Below are 20,368 nucleotides of genomic sequence, written 5' to 3'. Positions count from 1 at the left end.
TGTCGGTCTTCACTTGTAGCCTACTTTGGAGCTGAGATGGATGCCTGTGAGAAGAACCCGGATCACGTGACCGGCATTGGCCAATAAGTATTTAGATATCTGAGAGAGCCATGTGAGTGAGAGGTGCTTCAGAACACGCAGCCTGTAATCCGAAGAATTTCATTATTATATTCAGCCCAATATTGGCCTCAAAAGGCATGGATTTTTTTAAGGGTGCATTACGGCCATACTAGGGGGATGCCGCCTGGAAATTCAAGGCATTATCAAGTGCTTGTGAAATTGTGAATGAGAGACTGATGAAGCTTGTGTAAGAAGCAAAGCAGAGCTCATGCTTTTCATGCACATTTTTTCAAATCATCATTAGAGTCCCATTATGCAGCCTTAGAATTTATAAAAAAATCTAAACATATCGCCCAACTTTTGTAACTAAAGTTGCATAAATGACTCTTAATTAAGCATATAAGAGGACCTGTGTCTTTTGTTAACTGCTCAACACAGAAAAGCCCCATGTGCGCACTCCCTCAGAAATCATTTGGAGAAACCATCCTTTCAATTGTATTCTTCATACTATGAAATAATATAAAATAATACCACGGAATTGTAGGCTAATCTTGTCTGCTAAATGAACTAGTGCAGCCCATATGGCATAGCCGGATCAGGACCTAACATAAGGACATCTCAGAGTATGCTATTCTGTTCTTCTGAAATAGACAACATTTTCTTCATATCATGTTTCTTTAGTCCTGTCTAAAATAAAATCATGCATTTATTCTGATGGTGTAGGCTATATTACATGGAGATGTTCCAAAGGTCTGCATCAGTGGCTTGTATTCTATGTGTGGAAGCCAGGAGATGCTAAATGTGTTTTGTTAATTAACGGTCAATTACCGTGAGACCGGCAGTTATTTCCTTGACAATCGACACCTGATCATTTCATGACCTCCACAGCCCTAGGCTACAACGTGCGCACACGCACGGCTACACTCACTCTCTTTCACTCTCTCTCCCATTTTCACTCACTTAAATTCAAATGAGCTTCATTGGCATACTCAAATCACTCTGTTTCTCCATTGGTGTCATAGTTCCTAATCTACCAGAATCCCAATGGTATCTGACCACATCTCTCTCGTAGGGTAACAAACACAGGCAGATCTCTGAGCGGCTGAATGATGCTCAGCGCAGGAGGACGATGCAGCGGAGCGAGCTGGAGCTGACCAACCAGAGACGAGACACAAGCAGACTGGACATCAACTCCCTGCAGAGACAACTAGAGGTGTCTGTCTCAGTATTAACTGTATTCTCAGTTACTGTTTGCCTCATTTCTTCCCTCGTGTTTCTGGTGTGTCGTTGTCTTCCCCACCCCCCCCTCCTGATGATGCGTTTGTTCCTGTGCTTAAGGAGTACCAGAGGAAGCTGTCCCAGCTGACTCCAGAACAGCAGAGGCTCAGTGACAAACTGAGGAACATGGCCCTCAACAACCTGCCAGGTATGGGCTGGGGTTAGGTTAGGTTGAGACTGGGGCTAATTTAGGCTGTGGTGGAGTGCTAGACTAGTGTTTATGGATTGTTTATACAGTAGGACTAGGTTATATGGCTAGACTAGACACATTTTCCCGTTCAGTCAAACAAACAATCTCACATGACTGAATAGGAACCTATGTTGGAAAACCATGGTGAATTCTACTGAACATTTTCCTCCTGTCATTCTCAACTCTTCTTCTCCAGTCTCCACCATGTCCACGCTGAAGCGCAGCGCCAGTGAGAAGGACGGAGTGTGTCGGAAACTGAAGCAGCAGCTGGATGCTCTGGAGAACGAGACGGCTGCTAAACTGGCCGACATGGACCAGTACCAGAACGACATACAGGTACGGACATTTAACATTTTAGGTCAGCTGGATGTCCAACACCCACGTCACGGTGAATATTAACACTCACTCGCTCAAATGTTATGGTAATATGTTGAAGTATTTATTTCAGCTTTATTTAGCCAGGTAGGCAAGTTGAGAACACGTTCTCATTTACAACTGCGACCTGGCCAAGATAATGCAAAGCAGTTTGACACATACAACAACACAGAGTTACACATGGAATAAACAAACATACAGTCAATAATACAGTAGAAAAATCTATAAACAGCATGTGCAAATGAGGTAGGATAAGAGAGGTAAGGCCATAAATAGGCCATGGTGGCGAAGTAATTACAATATATACAATAAGTATAACTTTCGACCTGAAGTGGATATATGATATTAACGTGATTTGATTTGAGACAGGGCTGGAATAATTCACTATTTGTGTGGCTAATATGATTGATAACCAATCTGCTTTGCTGCTTCTCTCTGTGTCTAAACTACCACTACAACACTGGCCTTTTTCTCCTCCTTTTCTTCCTCTCTTTCCCTCCCTCCCTCCATCCTTTCCTGTCCCCCTTCCCTCTATCTCCTTCTCAACTCTCTCTCTGCCCCCTACATATTCCCTCCTCCCTCTCTCCTGGCCTGTCTTGCTGCAGTATGGGGATGCTGATGACTGCCTGCTTCATGGTCTCCTCTCTCTGGTCAACTGCCTTAGTAACCTCTTCTACCTCCTTAAGGTGCTCTCTCTCTCTCTTTTCTTCTCTCTCTCTCTCTGTATTTGTGTCTAGACTCTAAACCACTATTCCCTGAGTTCTCCAACCCCTCTCACCCCTGTGCTTGCTGTGCCACCTTGTGGGTTTGTAGTTTGTGCTTCATGTCAAATCCTATGTCGTTTACCTCTCCCTCGTCACAGGTCATTGTGCCTTTGTTATTCTGAATACGTCCCACCCCGTTTAGTATGTGAAATGTGCCCTCTTATTGATGTTGTGCATATGGTAAATCAGGATCTGAGAGAGAGCCAGCGGAAGCAGCAGTCGGCTCTGGATAAACTACGGAGCATCAAAGAGGACAAACGGAGAGAACTGGAGAGACAGAGGGCGCAGGAGGAGGAGAGGAAGAGGAGGGAGGAGGAGGAGGCCCAAAGGTGACTTGGTCTCTCCTCTACGCACACATATACACGAACACACACACACACAGTGTATTCAGACCCCTTCACTTTTTCCACATTTTGTTACGTTATAGCCTTATTCTAAAATGTATTCAATAAAACATTTTCCTCATCAATCTACAGACAATTCCTCATAATGACAAAGCGAAAACAGGTTTTTAGACACTTTTGCAGATAAAAAGTATGCAGACCCTTTGCTTTGAGACTCAATCTGTTTCCATTGATCATTCATGAGATGTTTCTACAACTTGATGATTTGGAAAGGCACACACCTGTCTATATAATGTCCCACAGTTGACAGTGCATGTCAGAGCCAAAACCAAGCCATGAGTTTGAAGGGATTGTCCGTAGAGCTCAGAGACAGGATTGTGTCGAGGCACAGATCTGGGGAAGGGTACCAAAAAATGTCTGCTGCATTGAAGGCCACCAAAAACAGTGGCCTCCATCGTTCTTAAATGGAAGAAGTTTGGAACCACCAAGACTCTTCCTAGAGCTGGACGCCCGGCAAAACTGAACAATCGTGGGAGAAGGGCCTTGGTCTGGGAGGTGGCCAACGGCCCGATGGTCACTCTGAGAGCGCTCCAGAGTTCCTCTGTGGAAATGGTTTTCCTTCTGGATGTTTAGCCCATCTCTGCAGCACTCCACCATTTATGCCTTTTTACGCCAGACGGAAGCCACTCCTCAGTAAAAGGCACATGACAGCCAAATTGGAGTTTGTCAAAAGGCACCTAAAGACTCTCAGACCATGAGAAACAAGATTCTCTGGTCTGATGAAACCAAGATTGAACTCTTTGGCTGAATACCAAGCGTCACGTTTTTTTCGGAAACCTGGCATCATGTTTTTCAGCGGCTGGGACTGTGAGACTAGTCAGGATCGAGGGACAGGTGAACGGAGCAAAGTACAGAGAGATCCTTGATGTAAACCTGCTCCAGAGCGCTCAGGACCTCAAACTGAGGCGAAGGTTCAGCTTCCAACAGGACAGAGACCCTAAGCACACAGCCAAGACAATGCAGGAGAGGCTTTAGGACAAGTCTCTGAATGTCCTTGAGTGGCCCAGCCAGAGCCTGGACTTGAACCTGATTTGAACATCTCTGGAGAGACCTGAAAACAGCTGTGCAGTGATGCTCCCCATCCAACTGCAGATCCTCTTAAGCTCTGTCAGGAAGAATGGGAGAAACTCCCGAAAATACAGATGTGCCAAGCTTGTAGCGTCATACCCAAGAAGACTCGAGGCTGTACTGAGTAAAGGGTCTGAATACTTATGTAAATGTGATATTTCAATTTAATTTGAAATACATTTGCAATCTTTTGCTTTGTCATTATGGGGTATTGTTTGTAGATCGATGAGGGAAAGTAAACAATTTGATACATTTTTTAATAAGGCTGTAATGTAACAAAATGTGGAAAAAGTCTTTCCAAATGCACTGTATACGAGCTCAAGCATGATTTGTTTTGACGTTGACCTCTTTCTCCCTCCCTCCCCTGTCTACCCAGGCGCATTAAGATGGAGAAGGAGCGTGAGTGGCAGAAGAAGCTGCAGAGAGAGGAGGAGGAGAGACAGATGAGGTTGCAGGAAGAGAGGGAGGCCAAACTGAGAGAGGAGGAGGAGAAGGAGGTGCAGGCCCGCCTCTTAGCTGCTAAAGAACAGGCAGAACGGGAACGCAGAGCAGAGGAGAGGAGAGAGCAGGAGAGGAGGATGCAGGAGGAGAGGAGAAGACTGGAGGAAGAGGAGAGGAATATGAGGGAGGAGGAGAGAAGGAAACAGGAGGCGGAGAGGAAGAGAGAGGAGGAGGAGAGGAGAGAGGAAGAGAGGAGGCGGCAGGAGGAGAGGAGGAAGCAAGAAGAGGAGGATTGGCGCAGGAGAGAGGAAGAGAGGAAGAGGTTAGAGGAGGAGATGGAGAGAGAGAAGGAGGAAGAGGAGAAGAGGCGGCAGCGGGCTGCGGACGCAGCAATCCGAGACGCAGAGGAGAGGAAGAGAGTGGAGGAGGAGAGGAGAAGGCAGGAAGAGGTGGACAGGAAGCGGCGCGAGGAAGACAGGAAGAGAGTGGAGGAGGAGAGGAAGGAGGAAGAGAGGAGGCGGCGGCAGGAGGAGGAGGAGGAGAGGAAGCTGAAGGAAGAAGCGATGAGGAAGCTGGAGGAGGAGAAGAGGAAAAGACAGGAGGAGGCGTTGCGGCCGAGTGCAGGGAAGACAAACATCCATGACAAACTGTCAGCCCTTCTCAGAGGACTAGAGGAGAGGAAAGGTAAGGAGGAACAACTAGACATTCAACTGTTTCATTCCCCTGCATTCTTTTCATTCATTCATTACCTTTATTAAACCTATATTACGATATCGAAAACAAAAAGGCACATGATTGGTCTGGTCAAATGTAGCTCGCAATATAGGTGTAATGAAACATTAATATATTTTCAAATGTAAACTGAGGTGCTGTAATGTGAATGGCTGTTCCAGGTGGTCTGCAGCCCCAGGCCATGGAGCACAGGAAGTCTGCGGCGCTCACTTCCTTCCGGGCGCTCTACCCTTTCACAGCTCGCAACCAGGACGAACTCAGCTTCGAGGCCGATGAGCTCATCGAGGTTAGAACCATAGAGATGACTAATTCTAAATGTAATTCTACACTCTGTCGTAATTTCTGAGTACAGGTTTGTGCTTCTTTGTTGTTTGACCTTTGTGTGCCCATTCATGTGTGTCTAGGTGGATGAGAGTACGGAGCGGGAGCAGGGTTGGCTGTATGGCTGTCGGCAGGGGAAGATGGGCTGGTTCCCAGAGAGCTACGTGGAGAGACAGGCCAAACCAGAGACACCTGCTGTTATTAATGCAACTCCAGCTGCCACTACCACTGCTGTTGCTACTACTGCTGTTTATGCTACTGTTGCTAAACAGGCCCCCAGACCACAACTCTCCACTCCCAAACACACAGGGTAGGATGGCTACCACACACACACGCACAATTACTACCCATAGGTCCTTTGCCTAGGACCGTGTTACCTTTCCTCAACCCTGATGAGACATTTTATATGGTGATTCATGTAAATACTGTACTACTGATTCAAAAGTTCATGACATTTGACCCTTGATGTCTTCTAGGAAACCCGGGGGAGACGCTACCATGCCAACGGGACAGAACTCCGCCTTCACTCCTACACACGCCCCTCACCACGCCCCCTTGGATCAGATACAGGTATAGGAGAGGGGTGGAACGAGCCAATTGGAAGCAAGGGATGAGTTGGTGGCCAATATCGTGATTGGTGATGGATGGCTCCACCTTCTCAGGAGCACAGCACACTGGCACACCTGTTTCAATTAGTCAAAGGCTTTATGATTAGTTGACTAATTGAATGAGGTGTGCCAGCTTAGGGTTCAAACTAAAATGTAAAGCGTCTGCGTCTGTCTTAAATCTTTTAACACTGAAGGGATAAGGGGCAAGGGGTTGTTATTGCTCCAGGTATTCCACGGTACTGTGCTGCCATAGCCGCCCTCACCGTCGCCTGTACACAATATAACCAGGACGTTGGAGTGGAGGAGCAGGAAGTGTTGGGTGATATTTACACTGTAATACCCCACACAGATCACGTTGCTACGTAGTTAGCTAGAGGACTCATTTTTGTATCTGTTCCACAGGCAGAGCCATTGAGGCCATCTCCGTTTTGAAATGGTCCTGAACCATATCTTGTGTGTCATTCATTTGTTGTGGCCACTAAAGGGCAGGGATATAGTGTAAAGAGATTCCTATTGGTTGGGAGCGATCAGCCAATGATCAGAGCATTGTCTTCAAATTTGGTTGCCTTGCAGACAAGCAAGGCAACCAAATTTAAAGACAATGCTCTGATCATTGGCTGATCGCTCCCAACCAATAGGAATCCCCACCCAGTTGACTACTTTAAAATGGTGAAGCCCTCACTGGCAATATCCCTGCAAAAAAAAACGGTTATATCCGTGATGAGTCCTCTAACTCCGTGTTTACGAACTCGAGTACTCCCAACAGTACACGTTTTTATTATAGCCCCAGACAAACGTACCTGATTCAACTTGTCAACTAATCATCAAGGAGGTGTGTTTGTCCCGGGCTAAAAGACATACAGAGCTCCATGTATGTGTGTGTAAATATATGAGGCGGGTACTTGAGGACCAGAGTTGGGGAAACACTGCTCTGACCTAACGCTGTGTTGCTACCAGACTAGACCGATTATTCCTTATGTCTACTCTGATATACACACATATTCAGACTGCACTGGTTAAAAGGAAGGGACTGGTGTAAGGAATATGACAGAAACTCCCTCCAGCCTGCTTACACCAGTCTAGAACCAGTCTAGAACTTTTAAATTCACGAGGAGTGAAAAAGGAGAGCTAGGGTCCTGTAGGTTTTTCGCTCAAACCCTAATCTAGCGCACCTAATTCTAATAATTAGCTGGTTGATGAGCTGAATCGGGTTAGTTACGACTGGGGTTGGATTGAAAACCTGCAGGAGGGTAGCTCTCCAGGAGCAGGGTTGAGAGAGCCCTGAACTACAATCTCCCAATTTGACTTTGACCCCTGTCCTTCGGCTCTCTCTCCCCCTCAATCTCTTCCATCCCTCTGTCCACCCTCTTCCTTCGCTGTCTTTAACTCCCTCCACCCCTTGTTCTTTCCTTCTGTAGGTGGCGGGTAGCCTGCAGGCCCAGGCTCTGTGTTCGTGGACAGCTAAGACCGAGAGCCATCTGAACTTCAGTAAGGACGATGTGATCTGGGTGCTGGAGCAGCAGGACAGCTGGTGGCTGGGGGAGCTCAACGGGGCGCAAGGCTGGTTCCCCAAAACATATGTCACACTCCTGGGAGAGAATGAAGACACCACCAAGTAAATACACGCCACACAGTTTTTCTTTGTTTTTTTTCCCCCTCACACACACAGTTTTGGCAAACAGGCCCTTTTGTTATCAGTGAAGGAATTCAGTCGTGTGTGTGTGTGTTTTTGTGTAGAATTCAGTCGTGTGCAAGTGTTTACTTATGTTATAATCGTTTTAATAATGTATATTTGTCTTGTTCCAGCTCGATAAATTCCCCTCCGGATGGCTCTGAAGCCACAGATGCGGCTCAACAGGAAGGTAGTTTGACGTTTGTGTCTCTGAGAGCTCAAGTTTTGTGTCATCCAATCAGAATGTCTCTGAGGTTGTGTTTTGTGTCGTACAATCAGAGTACGTGGCGCTGTACACCTATGAGAGCCCAGAGCCTGGCGACCTGACATTTAGGGAGGGTGATGTCATCCTGGTGACCCAGAGAGAGGGAGAGTGGTGGAGTGGAGGCATCGGAGACCGCACCGGGGTGTTCCCTTCTAACTACGTCAAACCCAAAGAGACAGACGTAAGACGCATGGAAACACACGCACAGTGTACTGCAACTTGTACCCGGCTTGCACTTAAGACCTAAGTACGGTAACTTGTTCTTTCAGACATCCAGCAACTCTGGAAAGTCAGGTCAGCCTGGGAAGAAACCAGGTAAGGACATCGCACTACATTATTCCCATGCTGGGAAAGTACAGCCTGGCTGCTCCTTTTTCCCCTCTCAATGTTCCTCTAAATCTGATGGAACTCCCTACTTGTGCGTGTGCAGAGATAGCCCAGGTGAGCACAACATACACGGCCACGGGGACAGAGCAGCTCAGCCTGGCGCCAGGACAGCTTATCCTCATCCTCAGCAAGAACCCCACCGGCTGGTGGCTCGGAGAACTGCAGGTTGGCTGACTGACTGGTTTAGACTAGAATGAAATCAGGCCATATGATTTTGATCGATACAATTTGCTTTAAATTGTTGATTGATTCATCTCTAAGGCGCGGGGAAAGAAGCGTCAGAAGGGTTGGTTTCCTGCCTCGCACGTCAAAATGCTGGGATCCAACAGCGGCAAGTCCACGCCAGCACCTCTACCAGGTAAAACACACACCTATCTCAGGAAACACACGTCTTTAGTAGGTAATGGGTGAAGAAGACCGGCTATCCTTTATTTGGAACTTCTATGCCCTCTCACACCTTGCTCTCCTCTCTCTCCCTCTCCTCCAGTGTGTCAGGTCATTGCCATGTACGACTACAAGGCAGCCAACGAGGACGAAATGAGCTTCTCCAAGGGTCAACTGATCAGTGTGTTCGACAAGAACGACCCCGATTGGTGGAAAGGGGAGGTCAACGGGGTCACCGGTCTGTTCCCAACCAATTACGTCAAGATGACCACTGCCGACACCGACCCCAGCCAGCAATGTGAGTACATCACTTTTTTGATGTGCTTTTCCAAAGTTTCTCAATTTAAGTGTTCACATGACAGGGTGGGCAGATAAATGCCTACCAGTACACATGACAGGTAAGATGGTATGTAAGATGTTAGTAGAGCCAGTTAGCATGGTGAGTCAGACTAGTCTGAAGTTTACCCCCCCCCCCCCCCCCCCCAACTACACAACTGATTCAAATAATCAAAGCTTGATAATGAGTTGGTTATTTGAATCAGCTGTGTATCGCCAGGGCAAAAACCAAAACGTGCACCAACTTTGGGAAACCCTGGGTAAGAGTTTAGCAACGGTGTTATTTATACTCTTGGGCGACATCTTTCCCTGTTGATTCCTTTCTACCATTTCTTCTAATTGTCACCTGTTCATCAATCCATCCATTCTTCTCACTCATGTTTTCCTTTCACTTCTCTCCCTCTTTCCCTCCCTTCCTCTTTTCTCTCCCCTCTTCATCTCTTTCTCTCTGTAGGGTTGTAGTGTCTCCTTCTCCTCCTCTCCGTCTGAGACCCACTATCACGCTCTCGACTGTTGGAGGCCCCGCCCCTTTACTAACCTCTGACCCCTGTCTGGTCACACCTCTCTGACCTCTAACCTCTGACCTTCTGCCTGTGTCTGTTTGGAGTAGGTTGACGTTATCCTTGAACACAAATCTAGGGTCAGACTAGCCAACCCATAATCCTAACTTGTTAAAGGGATAGTGCAAAATACTGGAAATTAAGCCGTTTTCTTACTTACCCAGAGTCAGATGAACTCGTGGAAACCATTTTTAAGTCTGCATGCAGTTTGAAGGTGCAATCATCCATGACCTAATCTGTCATTGGGTAAGTAGAAAAATGCTGTAATTGCCATAATCTTCCTCTGTCACTTTAACCGCGAGGGGAATGAAATAACATCTGTGCCAGTGGTTAGGGTTTATCTTCTACCTACTCTACCACTGATACAGGGTCTGATAGGTTGTCATCCCTTAGTGCAGCGTTGCCCAAACTCTGTCCTGGTGACCCAAGGGGTGCACGTTTTTGTCCTAGTACTACACAGCTGACTCAAACAATCAAAGTTTGATGAGATCATTTGAATCAGTGCTAGGGCAAAACCCCTAATGACCACTCCTTGGGGTCCCCAGGACTGAGTTTGGGCAACGCTGCCCTAATGATCAGAGTTAGCATTAACGTTAGGTAACCTGATCCTAGATCTGTGGTTCGGGGAAGCTACCTGGAGCATCTGTCCCTTTCCTTCCTGCTTTTTCAAGTCAACTCCCACCAACTGGCTTTTTTTAACCTGGGACTGAACCAAGAGCTGAGATTTGACCCGTCTGTCTGTATTCCTGCTGTCCTTAATGCATCCAATGACTTTTCTGACCTGATGTAGGACCCCTGGCTGAATCTAAAGAAAAACGTATGCAAGTGGAAACAAACATGCACATTCCTAAACGGTTTTCTATATTAGGACAATGTTTTGGTGTTTGGTGACCCTGAAGTGTAATGAATGACTCTAATGTTGATCTAGTGGGTCTCTCTCTGTGGCTGTCCCCCTTTACCTGCCCCCTCCTTTCCTCCCATTTTCTCTTAGAAGGAGCGACAGATAATTTTATTAGCCACATTTTTATTTTATTTATCATTTAAGGAAGTTCAGCTCGCAAAGAACCCACTGATTCCTTACTGATTCAATAATGAAGAGTCGTTTGCATTGGCCACACTGTATTTGTTAGAGGATTTGTGACAATCAAAAAGGAGGCCCCTCTGATTCAACTGGAACGATTCATCATTGACTGAATTCTAACAATTAATTTGCTCGGGCCACTGTGTGTGTTTTTCGAAAGCCGTACCTGATTGTGATGATTCATAGCTCTTTGAATCAACTCTTTGAGCTTTGCAGTGTTCAAGAGCAGAACAAACAACTAGTTAGAATCGCACCTTAACTCCTCTGGCGTTGACTATATTATTCTGATTACTGATGCTGTTTCTCTGCTGTGCCTATTTCTGTTTTAGTGCATGATCAAGCTAGAGTGAAGTAGCTAGCTGCTGTAACACTGAAAAGGAAACTAATCTATGCAAACTAATGGATGTTGTTGGACAACCAAGCACTGTCCAGGGGTTGGATTGCTCTTTCTCTGCATCCTACTACAGCTCCACCTACTCTCTTCTGCTAAGGGGCTTGTTCCACATAACACAGTGAGACGATTTTTGAAAATGTACCTCTGTCTTTGCTTCTATCTGAGTCTTGCCCAACCGGTAGTGTGGAGCCGGCTGCGTAGAGTCCAGTTGGACACCAATGACAAAGGAATAAGTGCGCCATCTGCCGCCCGGTTTGGGCTAATCTGAATCCATGGTGAAATTAAAGGCTGCTTTTGAAATGTGTGTCGTCGTCCCTGGGTGTGAATGTTAGGACAGCACTAACGGTATGACCGTTTGTCTGTGGAAGAGATCAGTGTGCGTTTACAGTCAACACAACACCATTGCTATCTGAAATTAACACCCACAGTTTCAGAACTGGAACACAGTATCTAGATATTCTGATCTCTGATTACCTTTTTATTTACCCGGTGTCTTCCCAAGGCAGGGTGACCGTTATCTTGGTCATCTGGAAGTACACACAGTCCTTCTCCTATTTTGGTACAACAGATTTAGCTGCTTGTCTTGCTATGGGGTTAGTGTCTGTGGATGAGAGGGCAGGAGGGATAGAGAGGACAAGGTGAGGGAGAGAGGAGAACACCAGTTAGAGGGTTGGCTAAAGCGAGAGCATCTCATAGTCTACCTGGGCAGAGAGAGACAGCAGAGAGAGCATGAGTTTACACAGGGAAGACAAGCTGCAGTTTCTAAGGCTCTGGGATAAGACAGAAGAGGGGAGGGATACTGGGAAAGAGAAGGAGACCACCTGTATGGGACTCCACGGCTGTCAGAATGGGCACTCTGCACAAGGTAAGAGTGCCCTTGCTTTGGGTGAATGTGTGTGGTTGGTTCTGAGACAGACTATCGATTGATGGGTTTAGGGGAGTGTGTGTGTGTGTGTGTGTGTGTGTTTTCAGAGTGTATACAAATGTGACTGTGCGTTACTGTTCTGAGTATATACAGACGTAGGATCCTAATTTGACCATTAATGTCTCAGCAAAATAATCCTGCAGCTACAGGAAAATTTGCAGCAACAAAAAAGTGATCAAATTAAGATCCTGCATCTGTATGATTCCCTCCTCTCACTTGCTCTCGCTCTTTTGCTCTCTCTCGCTCTCAGGGTGTGCTGACCTGAACAGTCTAGACTCTATGAGTCCCCAGGAGAGGAAGAGACAGGGCTACATCCACGAGCTCCTCCAGACAGAGGAGAGATATGTGGAGGACCTCCAGATAGTCATGGAGGTAACACACCAACACAGACGCTAGAATCGGTGCGCGCGCACACACACAGCAAGCACACTTATGTACTCTACTCCGTGTGTTCAGGTGTTCCATAAGCCCATGTCTGAGTCGGGCCGTCTGACAGAGGCAGAGATGGCCATGATCTTTGTCAACTGGAAGGAGCTCATCGCCTGCAACACCAAACTGCTAAAGTAGGTATTGACGTGGAGTGGGTTTAGGTGTGTGTGTTCACCAGTATGAGTGTCTCGGGCCAGATGGTAAGAACATGTGGTGTTTGTGTTTTAAATGTGTGTGTGTGTGTGTGTGCTCGTAGGGCTCTGCGGGTGCGTAAGAAGACGGGGGGTGAGAACATGCCTGTCCAGGTGATCGGAGACATCTTGGCGTCCGAGCTGGCTCACCTCCAGCCTTACATCCGGTTCTGCTCCTGTCAACTCAACGGAGCTGCTCTGCTACAGAGTAGGACTGACAACCAACAGGACTTTAAAGACTTCCTCAAGGTGAGAGGGGGAGACTGGGAGGGAGGGAGCATGAAAGAACATACAGTGAGTGAAGGAAGACAAGAGTACAGAGAGAGAGAGAGAGGAAATTAATGAAAAGACAACACATTTAAGTTGGAAGAAGAAGGGTTGGGAGGTAGAATACAACAGGAGAACGTGCGGTGAGTGGAGGAGGAGAACGTGAACATTTCTGATGCATACCAACCGGAGAGAGCTGATTATACATGGAAGGTTGTGTGTTCATATTAAATATTGTTTTTTCTCCATCAGAAAATCGCCACAGACTACCGCTGTAAAGGCATGCCCTTATCCAGCTTCCTGCTGAAGCCCATGCAGAGGATCACACGCTACCCTCTACACATCAAAAACGTAAGTATGCGCGTGCGTCTTTGTCTGCGTGTATAGTACCTGTGTGTGTGTGTGTGTGTGTGCGTGTGTGTACTTTTAACCTGTGTGTATTTTCCATCTGTGTTGTTTGCTCTTTGGAAACCACTTTGTGACAACTGCTGATGTAAAAAGATTGGTGTGTGTGTGTGAGTATTTCACCCCTGTCTATTGGTTGTCTCAGATCCTGGAGAGTACCCAGGAGGACCATGCAGACCGCAGGCCTTTGAGAGAGGCTCTGGAGCGGGCTGAGGAGCTCTGTTCTCAGGTCAACGAGGGAGTCAGGGAGAAGGAGAATTCTGACAGGCTGGAGTGGATACAGTCACATGTACAGTGTGAGGGAGTCACAGAGGTAGACAGATGTGCGCACCGTATATACACACACACACACAGTATCTCAAACACATCTGTAACCCTCCCTCTCTCTCCCTCGCAGAACTTGGTGTTTAACTCTCTGACTAACTGCCTGGGGCCCCGTAAGCTGCTCCACAGTGGGAAGGTGTATAAGATTAAGAGCAATAAGGAGCTGTGGGCTTTCCTCTTTAACGACTTCCTGCTGCTCACCCACGCTGCCAAACAGTTCAGCTCCTCAGGACCGGACAAGCTCTTCAGCACCAAGAACAACACACAGCTCAAGATGTATAAACCGGTGAGAAACAAACGGCACGGACGTGCTCGCACACGCTGGCATTTATTCCAAATGGCTCATTTTGACAAGGAAAAGAAAGGGCACTTCCTATTTTGAAAAGCGTCACTCATCGGAGCCCATTCAAATTGAGAACATCCCCGTATCCAGTTTCTCAATGGTTATGACATGTATTATGGCACGGTTATGACAGCCTTATGGAAGTGTCTTATGTTTCCTTCTGTAGCCGGTGTTCCTCAACGAGGTTCTGGTGAAGTTGCCAGACCCCTCCAGTGAAGAGCCCTTCTTCCACATCTCCCACATCGACCGAGTCTACAGCCTCAAAACCGAGAACATCAACGAGAGGTACGCACAGGCACAAATGCAGGTGCACACACACTAATATGCAGGGACTCCACTCGCATTCCATTACCCTTGCTCATGTCGTGTGTGTGTGTGTGTGTGTACTTTTCGTTCTGCAGGACGGCCTGGGTGCAGAAGATTAAAGCTGCCTCAGAGGACTTCTTAGAGACCGATAAGAAAAAGAGAGAGAAAGCATACCAAGGTCAGTTTTCTGTTTTTCTCTCTTTCACACACACACGCACTCCAATAGTTAAAGCAGGAGTCCTTGTAGTGGTGTGACTATTCTCGTGTGTGTGCGCAGCTCGTTCCCTGAAGGCCAGTGGAATCGGCCGGCTGTTAGTCACCATCCTGGAGGCCACTGAACTCAAGTCCTGCAAATCCAACGGTGAGTTTTATAAGCATTCATACATACAGTGGCAAGAAAAAGGATGTGAACCCTATGGAAATACCTGGATTTCTACATAAATTGGTCACCAAATTTGGTCGGATCTTCTTCTAGTGTTTTACATATCGCACACTCGTGAACAGAGATGTTAGTATGTTCCAGAGATTTCTGTAAGTCTTTAGCTGACACTCTAGGATTCTTAACCTCATTGAGCATTCTGCGCTGTGCTCTTGCAGTCATCTTTGCAGGACGGCCACTCCTAGGGAGAGTAGCAACAGTGCTGAAATGTCTCCATTTATAGACAATTTGTCTTACCGTGGACTGATGAACATCGAGACAAAAATTGGGCGTGCAAAATTATTCAGCCCCTTTACTTTCAGTGCAGCAAACTCTCTCCAGAAGTTCAGTGAGGATCTCTGCATAATCCAATGTTGACCTAAATGACTAATGATGATAAATACAATCCACCTGTGTGTAATCAAGTCTCCGTATAAATGCACCTGCACTGTGATAGTCTCAGAGGTCCGTTAAAAGCGCAGAGAGCATCATGAAGAACAAGGAACACACTAGGCAGGTCCGAGATACTGTTGTGAAGAAGTTTAAAGCCGGATTTGGATACAAAAAGATTTCCCAAGCTTTAAACATCCCAAGGAGCACTGTGTAAGCGATAATATTGAAATGGAAGGAGTATCAGACCACTGCAAATCTACCAAGACCTGGCCGTCCCTCTAAACTTTCAGCTCATACAAGGAGAAGACTGATCAGAGATGCAGCCAAGAGGCCCATGATCACTCTGGATGAACTGCAGAGATCTACAGCTGAGGTGGGAGACTCTGTCCATAGGACAACAATCAGTCGTATATTGCACAAATCTGGCCTTTATGGAAGAGTGGCAAGAAGAAAGCCATTTCTTAAAGATATTCATAAAAAGTGTTGTTTAAAGTTTGCCACAAGCCACCTGGGAGACACACCAAACATGTGGAAGAAGGTGCTCTGGTCAGATGAAACCAAAATTGAACTTTTTGGCAACAATGCAAAACGTTATGTTTGGCGTAAAAGCAACACAGCTCATCACCCTGAACACACCATCCCCACTGTCAAACATGGTGGTGGCAGCATCATGGTTTGGGCCTGCTTTTCTTCAGCAGGGACAGGGAAGATGGTTAAAATTGATGGGAAGATGGATGGAGCCAAATACAGGACCATTCTGGAAGAAAACCTGATGGAGTCTGCAAAAGACCTGAGACTGGGACGGAGATTTGTCTTCCAACAAGACAATGATCCAAAACATAAAGCAAAATCTACAATGGAATGGTTCAAAAATAAACATATCCAGGTGTTAGAATGGCCAAGTCAAAGTCCAGACCTGAATCCAATCGAGAATCTGTGGAAAGAACTGAAAACTGCTGTTCACAAATGCTCTCCATCCAACCTCACTGAGCTCGAGCTGTTTTGCAAGGAGGAATGGGAAAAAATGTCAGTCTCTCGATGTGCAAAACTGATAGAGACATACCCCAAGCGACTTACAGCTGTAATCGCAGCAAAATAATTTTGCACGCCCAATTTTTCAGTTTTTGATTTGTTAAAAAAGTTTGAAATATCCAATAAATGTCGTTCCACTTCATGATTGTGTCCCACTTGTTGTTGATTCTTCACAAAAAAAATAGTTTTATATCTTTATGTTTGAAGCCTGAAATGTGGCAAAAGGTCGCAAAGTTCAAGGGGGCCGAATACTTTCGCAAGGCACTGTACTTTTTCTTGCCACTGTAGTGTACCTACACAGCAGACATGAACTAGTACCACTTATTACAACGAGGAAGGTTCACTTAAGCAGTAAAGCCCGGGGGGGGGGCCATATACCACAAACCCCCGATAGGTGCCTTATTGCTATTATAAACTGGTTACCAGTGTAGTTAAAGCAGTAAAAATAAATGTTTTGTCATACCCATGGTATACGGTCTGATATACCACGGCTGTCAGCCAATCAGCATTCAGGGCTCGAACCACCCAGTTTATAAACGTAAACATGGCACATGTACAGACTGTATTCGTGTCTTGAGCACTGGTATGTATTAAAACCTTTCCCTCCTCTTCCTCTCTCCTTGTCATCCCGCTCCTCCTCTTCCTCTCCCAGGTAAGAGTAACCCTTATTGCGAGGTAACCATGGGGGCTCAGATCTACACCTCTAGGACCCTCAGTGACACGGTCAACCCCAAGTGGAACTTCAACTGTCAGTTCAACATCAGAGATTTGTACCAGGACGTCCTTTGCATCACCATCTTCGAGAGGGACCAGTTCTCCCCTGACGGTCAGCACGCACACACAAATCCAGACATTCTGGCCACGCTGGCCAGGCAGACTAAATTCAGACGCGTGCCAGGTCTCAAACAGTTGTTGAACATATCAGCTCACCACGTCAAATGATAGAGCAATCGCATTGCCCGACTGTGCAGTTGGTGTAGTACGGTTTATGTATCGCAGCGTCTGCAATGTAGTGGGCCTGGAACGCAGCCTCTATGTATAATGTGTCGGACTGCTAACTAGTCTCTCCTCTCTGCCGTTTCCCCAGACTTCCTGGGTCGCACGGAGGTTCCCGTGGCGACCATAAAGAAGGAGTTGGAGAACAAGGGTCCAGCGACGCGCCGTCTGCTCCTCCACGAGGTCCCCACTGGAGAGGTGTGGGTGCGCCTCGACCTGCAGCTCTTTCAAAACAGAGCATCCAAATAAGGACCTCTGGGCCAACACTGGACGTCCAAATAAAGACGTCCTGCAACTCTTCCAAACGAAGGACGCCAAAATAAGGACATCCTGTTCTGCCGCCACGCTGGAGGGCCTTGGTGGAAATTGTATGTAACTGCTGGTCCTAATGGTTAAGTTTGGGGTTGCCGGATCCTAGATCTGTGGTTAAGCCAGGGCTAACTTTTACCTGGAGCTGCCATGGGTAACACTAACCACCCGATGAGCTAATGGGAAACCTCCCCTCCCTCATAGGAGATCAGACGTTCAGTCCTAAGCACTGATCTGAAGACAGTTTCTAGCCTTTGAGGTTTGACTGGGGGTAGGCAGGGTTGGGTTAGTGTAAAGCTGATCCTAGATCTGTGTTTAGGAGCAGCTTCTAGCAGTAGTGGTTCTTCTTGAACCAGCACAAACACTTATGGCCTATGCACTCCTCTGCAACTGACTCTCACTCTGCCAAGTATGCTTGTTGTAAACTCAACCCAGGCCAATGTTTGTTGAAACTGTATTTATTTCATTACAGATCGTCTAACTCCACAGTAAATATTTGTTAAAGCTAAGATTTTGTTTGGGAAAGTAATATGAGGTCAAATGGAGAGCAGTTGGAAAAGTGTGGTCCTTCTTGCCACGATAGTTTACCACTGGACATGAGACTAATCTCAGGATTGAAGTCTTCTTCCTTTTGCTGCCAGTCTATATTACTGTATCAAAACCTGCTTCTTTTATTTTGTCTCAATCCGTTAATTTTTCTGTCTTATTAGTATAGTAACATTAAAGATACATGTGCAGAGGATTTTTAAGATACTGTGGCGACACAGATCTGACTGAGTTTTAAAACGACCGGTCTGTCTGACTCCCTTTAATGCTTGTTATACTAGACAACATACTTCTGCCATGTGCTCCCTCTCCAATATATGGGTGTTTCAATGGAATAGTTTATTTTGTCTTTGATCTATTATAAATGTTGGGGAGGTCTTGTTCTTTAATTGTGGTTTAGTTGCCTCAAATCCTAAAAGGGAAAAGTATCTTTCTGTTTCTTCCACTCCCGGGCCCATATTCACAGAGGTTCAGAGTAGGAGTGCAGACATAGGATCAGTTTTTCCTTTTAGATCATAATGAATAAGATGATATGGATAGAGGGGACCTGATCCTAGATTAGCACTAGCCTGGTCCCAGATCTGTTTGTGCTTTTGCCTACTCCATTGTCAAGCCAAACATGTTCTGCATGATAATTCGGTTAGGAGTAGGCAAGAGAGCAGAAACAAACTGACACCCAGGCTAGATCAGCACTCCTACTCTGGGATACTCAGTGAATATGGGCCCAGATGCCTCCAGTGGCTCTATAACCATTAAGTGGTGTGGCTGCAGATGACTGGTGAGCCAGAGCGGCTCTTATTGATTTTAATTTATGCAACTATCCAGAGATTTTGATCATCAAAGCATTGTATTCAGTGTCTGAAAAATCTTTCAGTAGCCTTTCATATTTTACAAAGGAATAGTCTTTGAAGGATAACATCCCATTTGAACTATATTATGTAAGTCTTAAGTTTGTAAGACAGGAAGTGATTAGCTGGACAGCCAAGTAAAGTACCGATCTATCAGACTCTCGCTGCCTTTTCTCCCTATTTTATACTGAACAAAAATGTAAACAAACAATTTCAGTGATTTTACTGAGTTACAGTTCATATAAGGAAATCAGTCAATTGAATCAATTCTTTAGGCCCTAATCCATGGATTTCACAAAACTGGGCAGGGGCGCAGCCGTGGGTGGGCCTGGGAGGAAATAGGCCCACCCACTGGGGAGCCAGGCCCAGCCAATAAGAATGAGGTTTCCCCCACAAAAGGGCTTTATACAGACAGAAATACTCCTCAGTTTCATCAGCTGTCTGGGTGGCTGGTCTCAGACGATCCCGCATGTGAAGAAGCCGGATGTGGAGGTGCTGGGCTGGCGTGGTTACACGTGGACTGTGAGGCCGGTTGGATATACTGTAAAATTCTCTAAAACTAAGTTGGAGGCGGTTTATGGTAGAGAAATTAACTTTAAATTCTCTGACAACAGCTCTGGTGGACATTCCTGCAGTCTGCATGTGTGACAAAACGGCACATTTTAGAGTGGCCTTTTATTGTCCCCAGCACAAGGTGCACCTGTGTAATGATCATGCTGTTTAATTAGCTTCTTGATATGCCACACCTGTCAGGTGGATGGATTATCTTGGCAAATGAGAAATGCTCACTAACAGGGATGTAAACAAATGTGTGCACCATATTTGAGAGAAATAAGCTTTTTGTACATATGGAACATTCCTGGGATCTTTTATTTCAGCTCATGAAACATGGGACCAAAACTTTACATGTTGTGTTTATATTTTTGTTCAGTATAATTTGAGCTGCACAAGTCTTCTATTGGGTTTTTTTCATTTGAGGTTTAACTTTAAATCATGTTTTTTTGTGTCAATGATTCTATGTAATGATTACAGTGCTAACAGTGTGGATTCTACATTGCTACCTAACATGCAGTGTGTTCACAATGGGCACAGCATGGCACTCACTGAATCATGGCTCTTTTAACGATAATAAAAGGTATTGAAATCAAACTGTCCAAGATATCTAAACTGAGATTGCCCCTATAGTCATTGGTTTGTATAGACCTCACCAGCTTGTAGTTCTAAAAAACAGAAATTATTTACCTCCAGTTCGTTCAGTTATTCCTATGGGCGAAGTGAATTGGGAAAGAATTGGATTTTGGAATAAATGCAGAAAA

The 20,368-nt window shown here is 46.0% G+C and overlaps 1 protein-coding gene across 3 annotated transcripts in view; it reads left to right on the top strand.

The window, feature by feature from the left end:
* LOC110497555 (intersectin-2) overlaps positions 1 to 18,444 on the top strand; it is a 33,869-nt gene extending 15,425 nt beyond the window's left edge. For 2 of the 3 annotated variants that reach the window (XM_036954508.1, XM_021573714.2), the window contains exons 14-40: positions 1,133 to 1,273; positions 1,399 to 1,486; positions 1,725 to 1,864; positions 2,509 to 2,589; positions 2,857 to 2,996; positions 4,516 to 5,264; positions 5,474 to 5,598; positions 5,717 to 5,943; positions 6,110 to 6,203; positions 7,660 to 7,856; positions 8,048 to 8,103; positions 8,193 to 8,359; positions 8,448 to 8,493; positions 8,609 to 8,730; positions 8,827 to 8,923; positions 9,053 to 9,247; positions 12,496 to 12,617; positions 12,702 to 12,808; positions 12,931 to 13,114; positions 13,385 to 13,483; positions 13,683 to 13,850; positions 13,935 to 14,147; positions 14,371 to 14,489; positions 14,606 to 14,688; positions 14,788 to 14,871; positions 17,006 to 17,179; positions 17,441 to 18,444. In XM_036954508.1, coding sequence (XP_036810403.1) covers positions 1,133 to 1,273; positions 1,399 to 1,486; positions 1,725 to 1,864; positions 2,509 to 2,589; positions 2,857 to 2,996; positions 4,516 to 5,264; positions 5,474 to 5,598; positions 5,717 to 5,943; positions 6,110 to 6,203; positions 7,660 to 7,856; positions 8,048 to 8,103; positions 8,193 to 8,359; positions 8,448 to 8,493; positions 8,609 to 8,730; positions 8,827 to 8,923; positions 9,053 to 9,247; positions 12,496 to 12,617; positions 12,702 to 12,808; positions 12,931 to 13,114; positions 13,385 to 13,483; positions 13,683 to 13,850; positions 13,935 to 14,147; positions 14,371 to 14,489; positions 14,606 to 14,688; positions 14,788 to 14,871; positions 17,006 to 17,179; positions 17,441 to 17,598 — 4,176 coding nt within the window. In that variant the 3' untranslated portion in view covers positions 17,599 to 18,444. The remainder of the gene's footprint in view (positions 1 to 1,132; positions 1,274 to 1,398; positions 1,487 to 1,724; positions 1,865 to 2,508; positions 2,590 to 2,856; positions 2,997 to 4,515; positions 5,265 to 5,473; positions 5,599 to 5,716; positions 5,944 to 6,109; positions 6,204 to 7,659; positions 7,857 to 8,047; positions 8,104 to 8,192; positions 8,360 to 8,447; positions 8,494 to 8,608; positions 8,731 to 8,826; positions 8,924 to 9,052; positions 9,248 to 12,495; positions 12,618 to 12,701; positions 12,809 to 12,930; positions 13,115 to 13,384; positions 13,484 to 13,682; positions 13,851 to 13,934; positions 14,148 to 14,370; positions 14,490 to 14,605; positions 14,689 to 14,787; positions 14,872 to 17,005; positions 17,180 to 17,440) is intronic. The other variant, XM_036954509.1, reaches the window with a different exon arrangement.
* The last annotated feature ends 1,924 nt before the right edge of the window (positions 18,445 to 20,368 follow it).

Source organism: Oncorhynchus mykiss, chromosome 19, assembly GCF_013265735.2.
Source record: "Oncorhynchus mykiss isolate Arlee chromosome 19, USDA_OmykA_1.1, whole genome shotgun sequence".
In the NCBI taxonomy this organism is placed as follows: domain Eukaryota; kingdom Metazoa; phylum Chordata; class Actinopteri; order Salmoniformes; family Salmonidae; genus Oncorhynchus; species Oncorhynchus mykiss.
The sequence above is the reverse complement of the archived record's forward strand: the minus strand, read 5'-3'. Positions and strand labels throughout refer to the sequence as shown.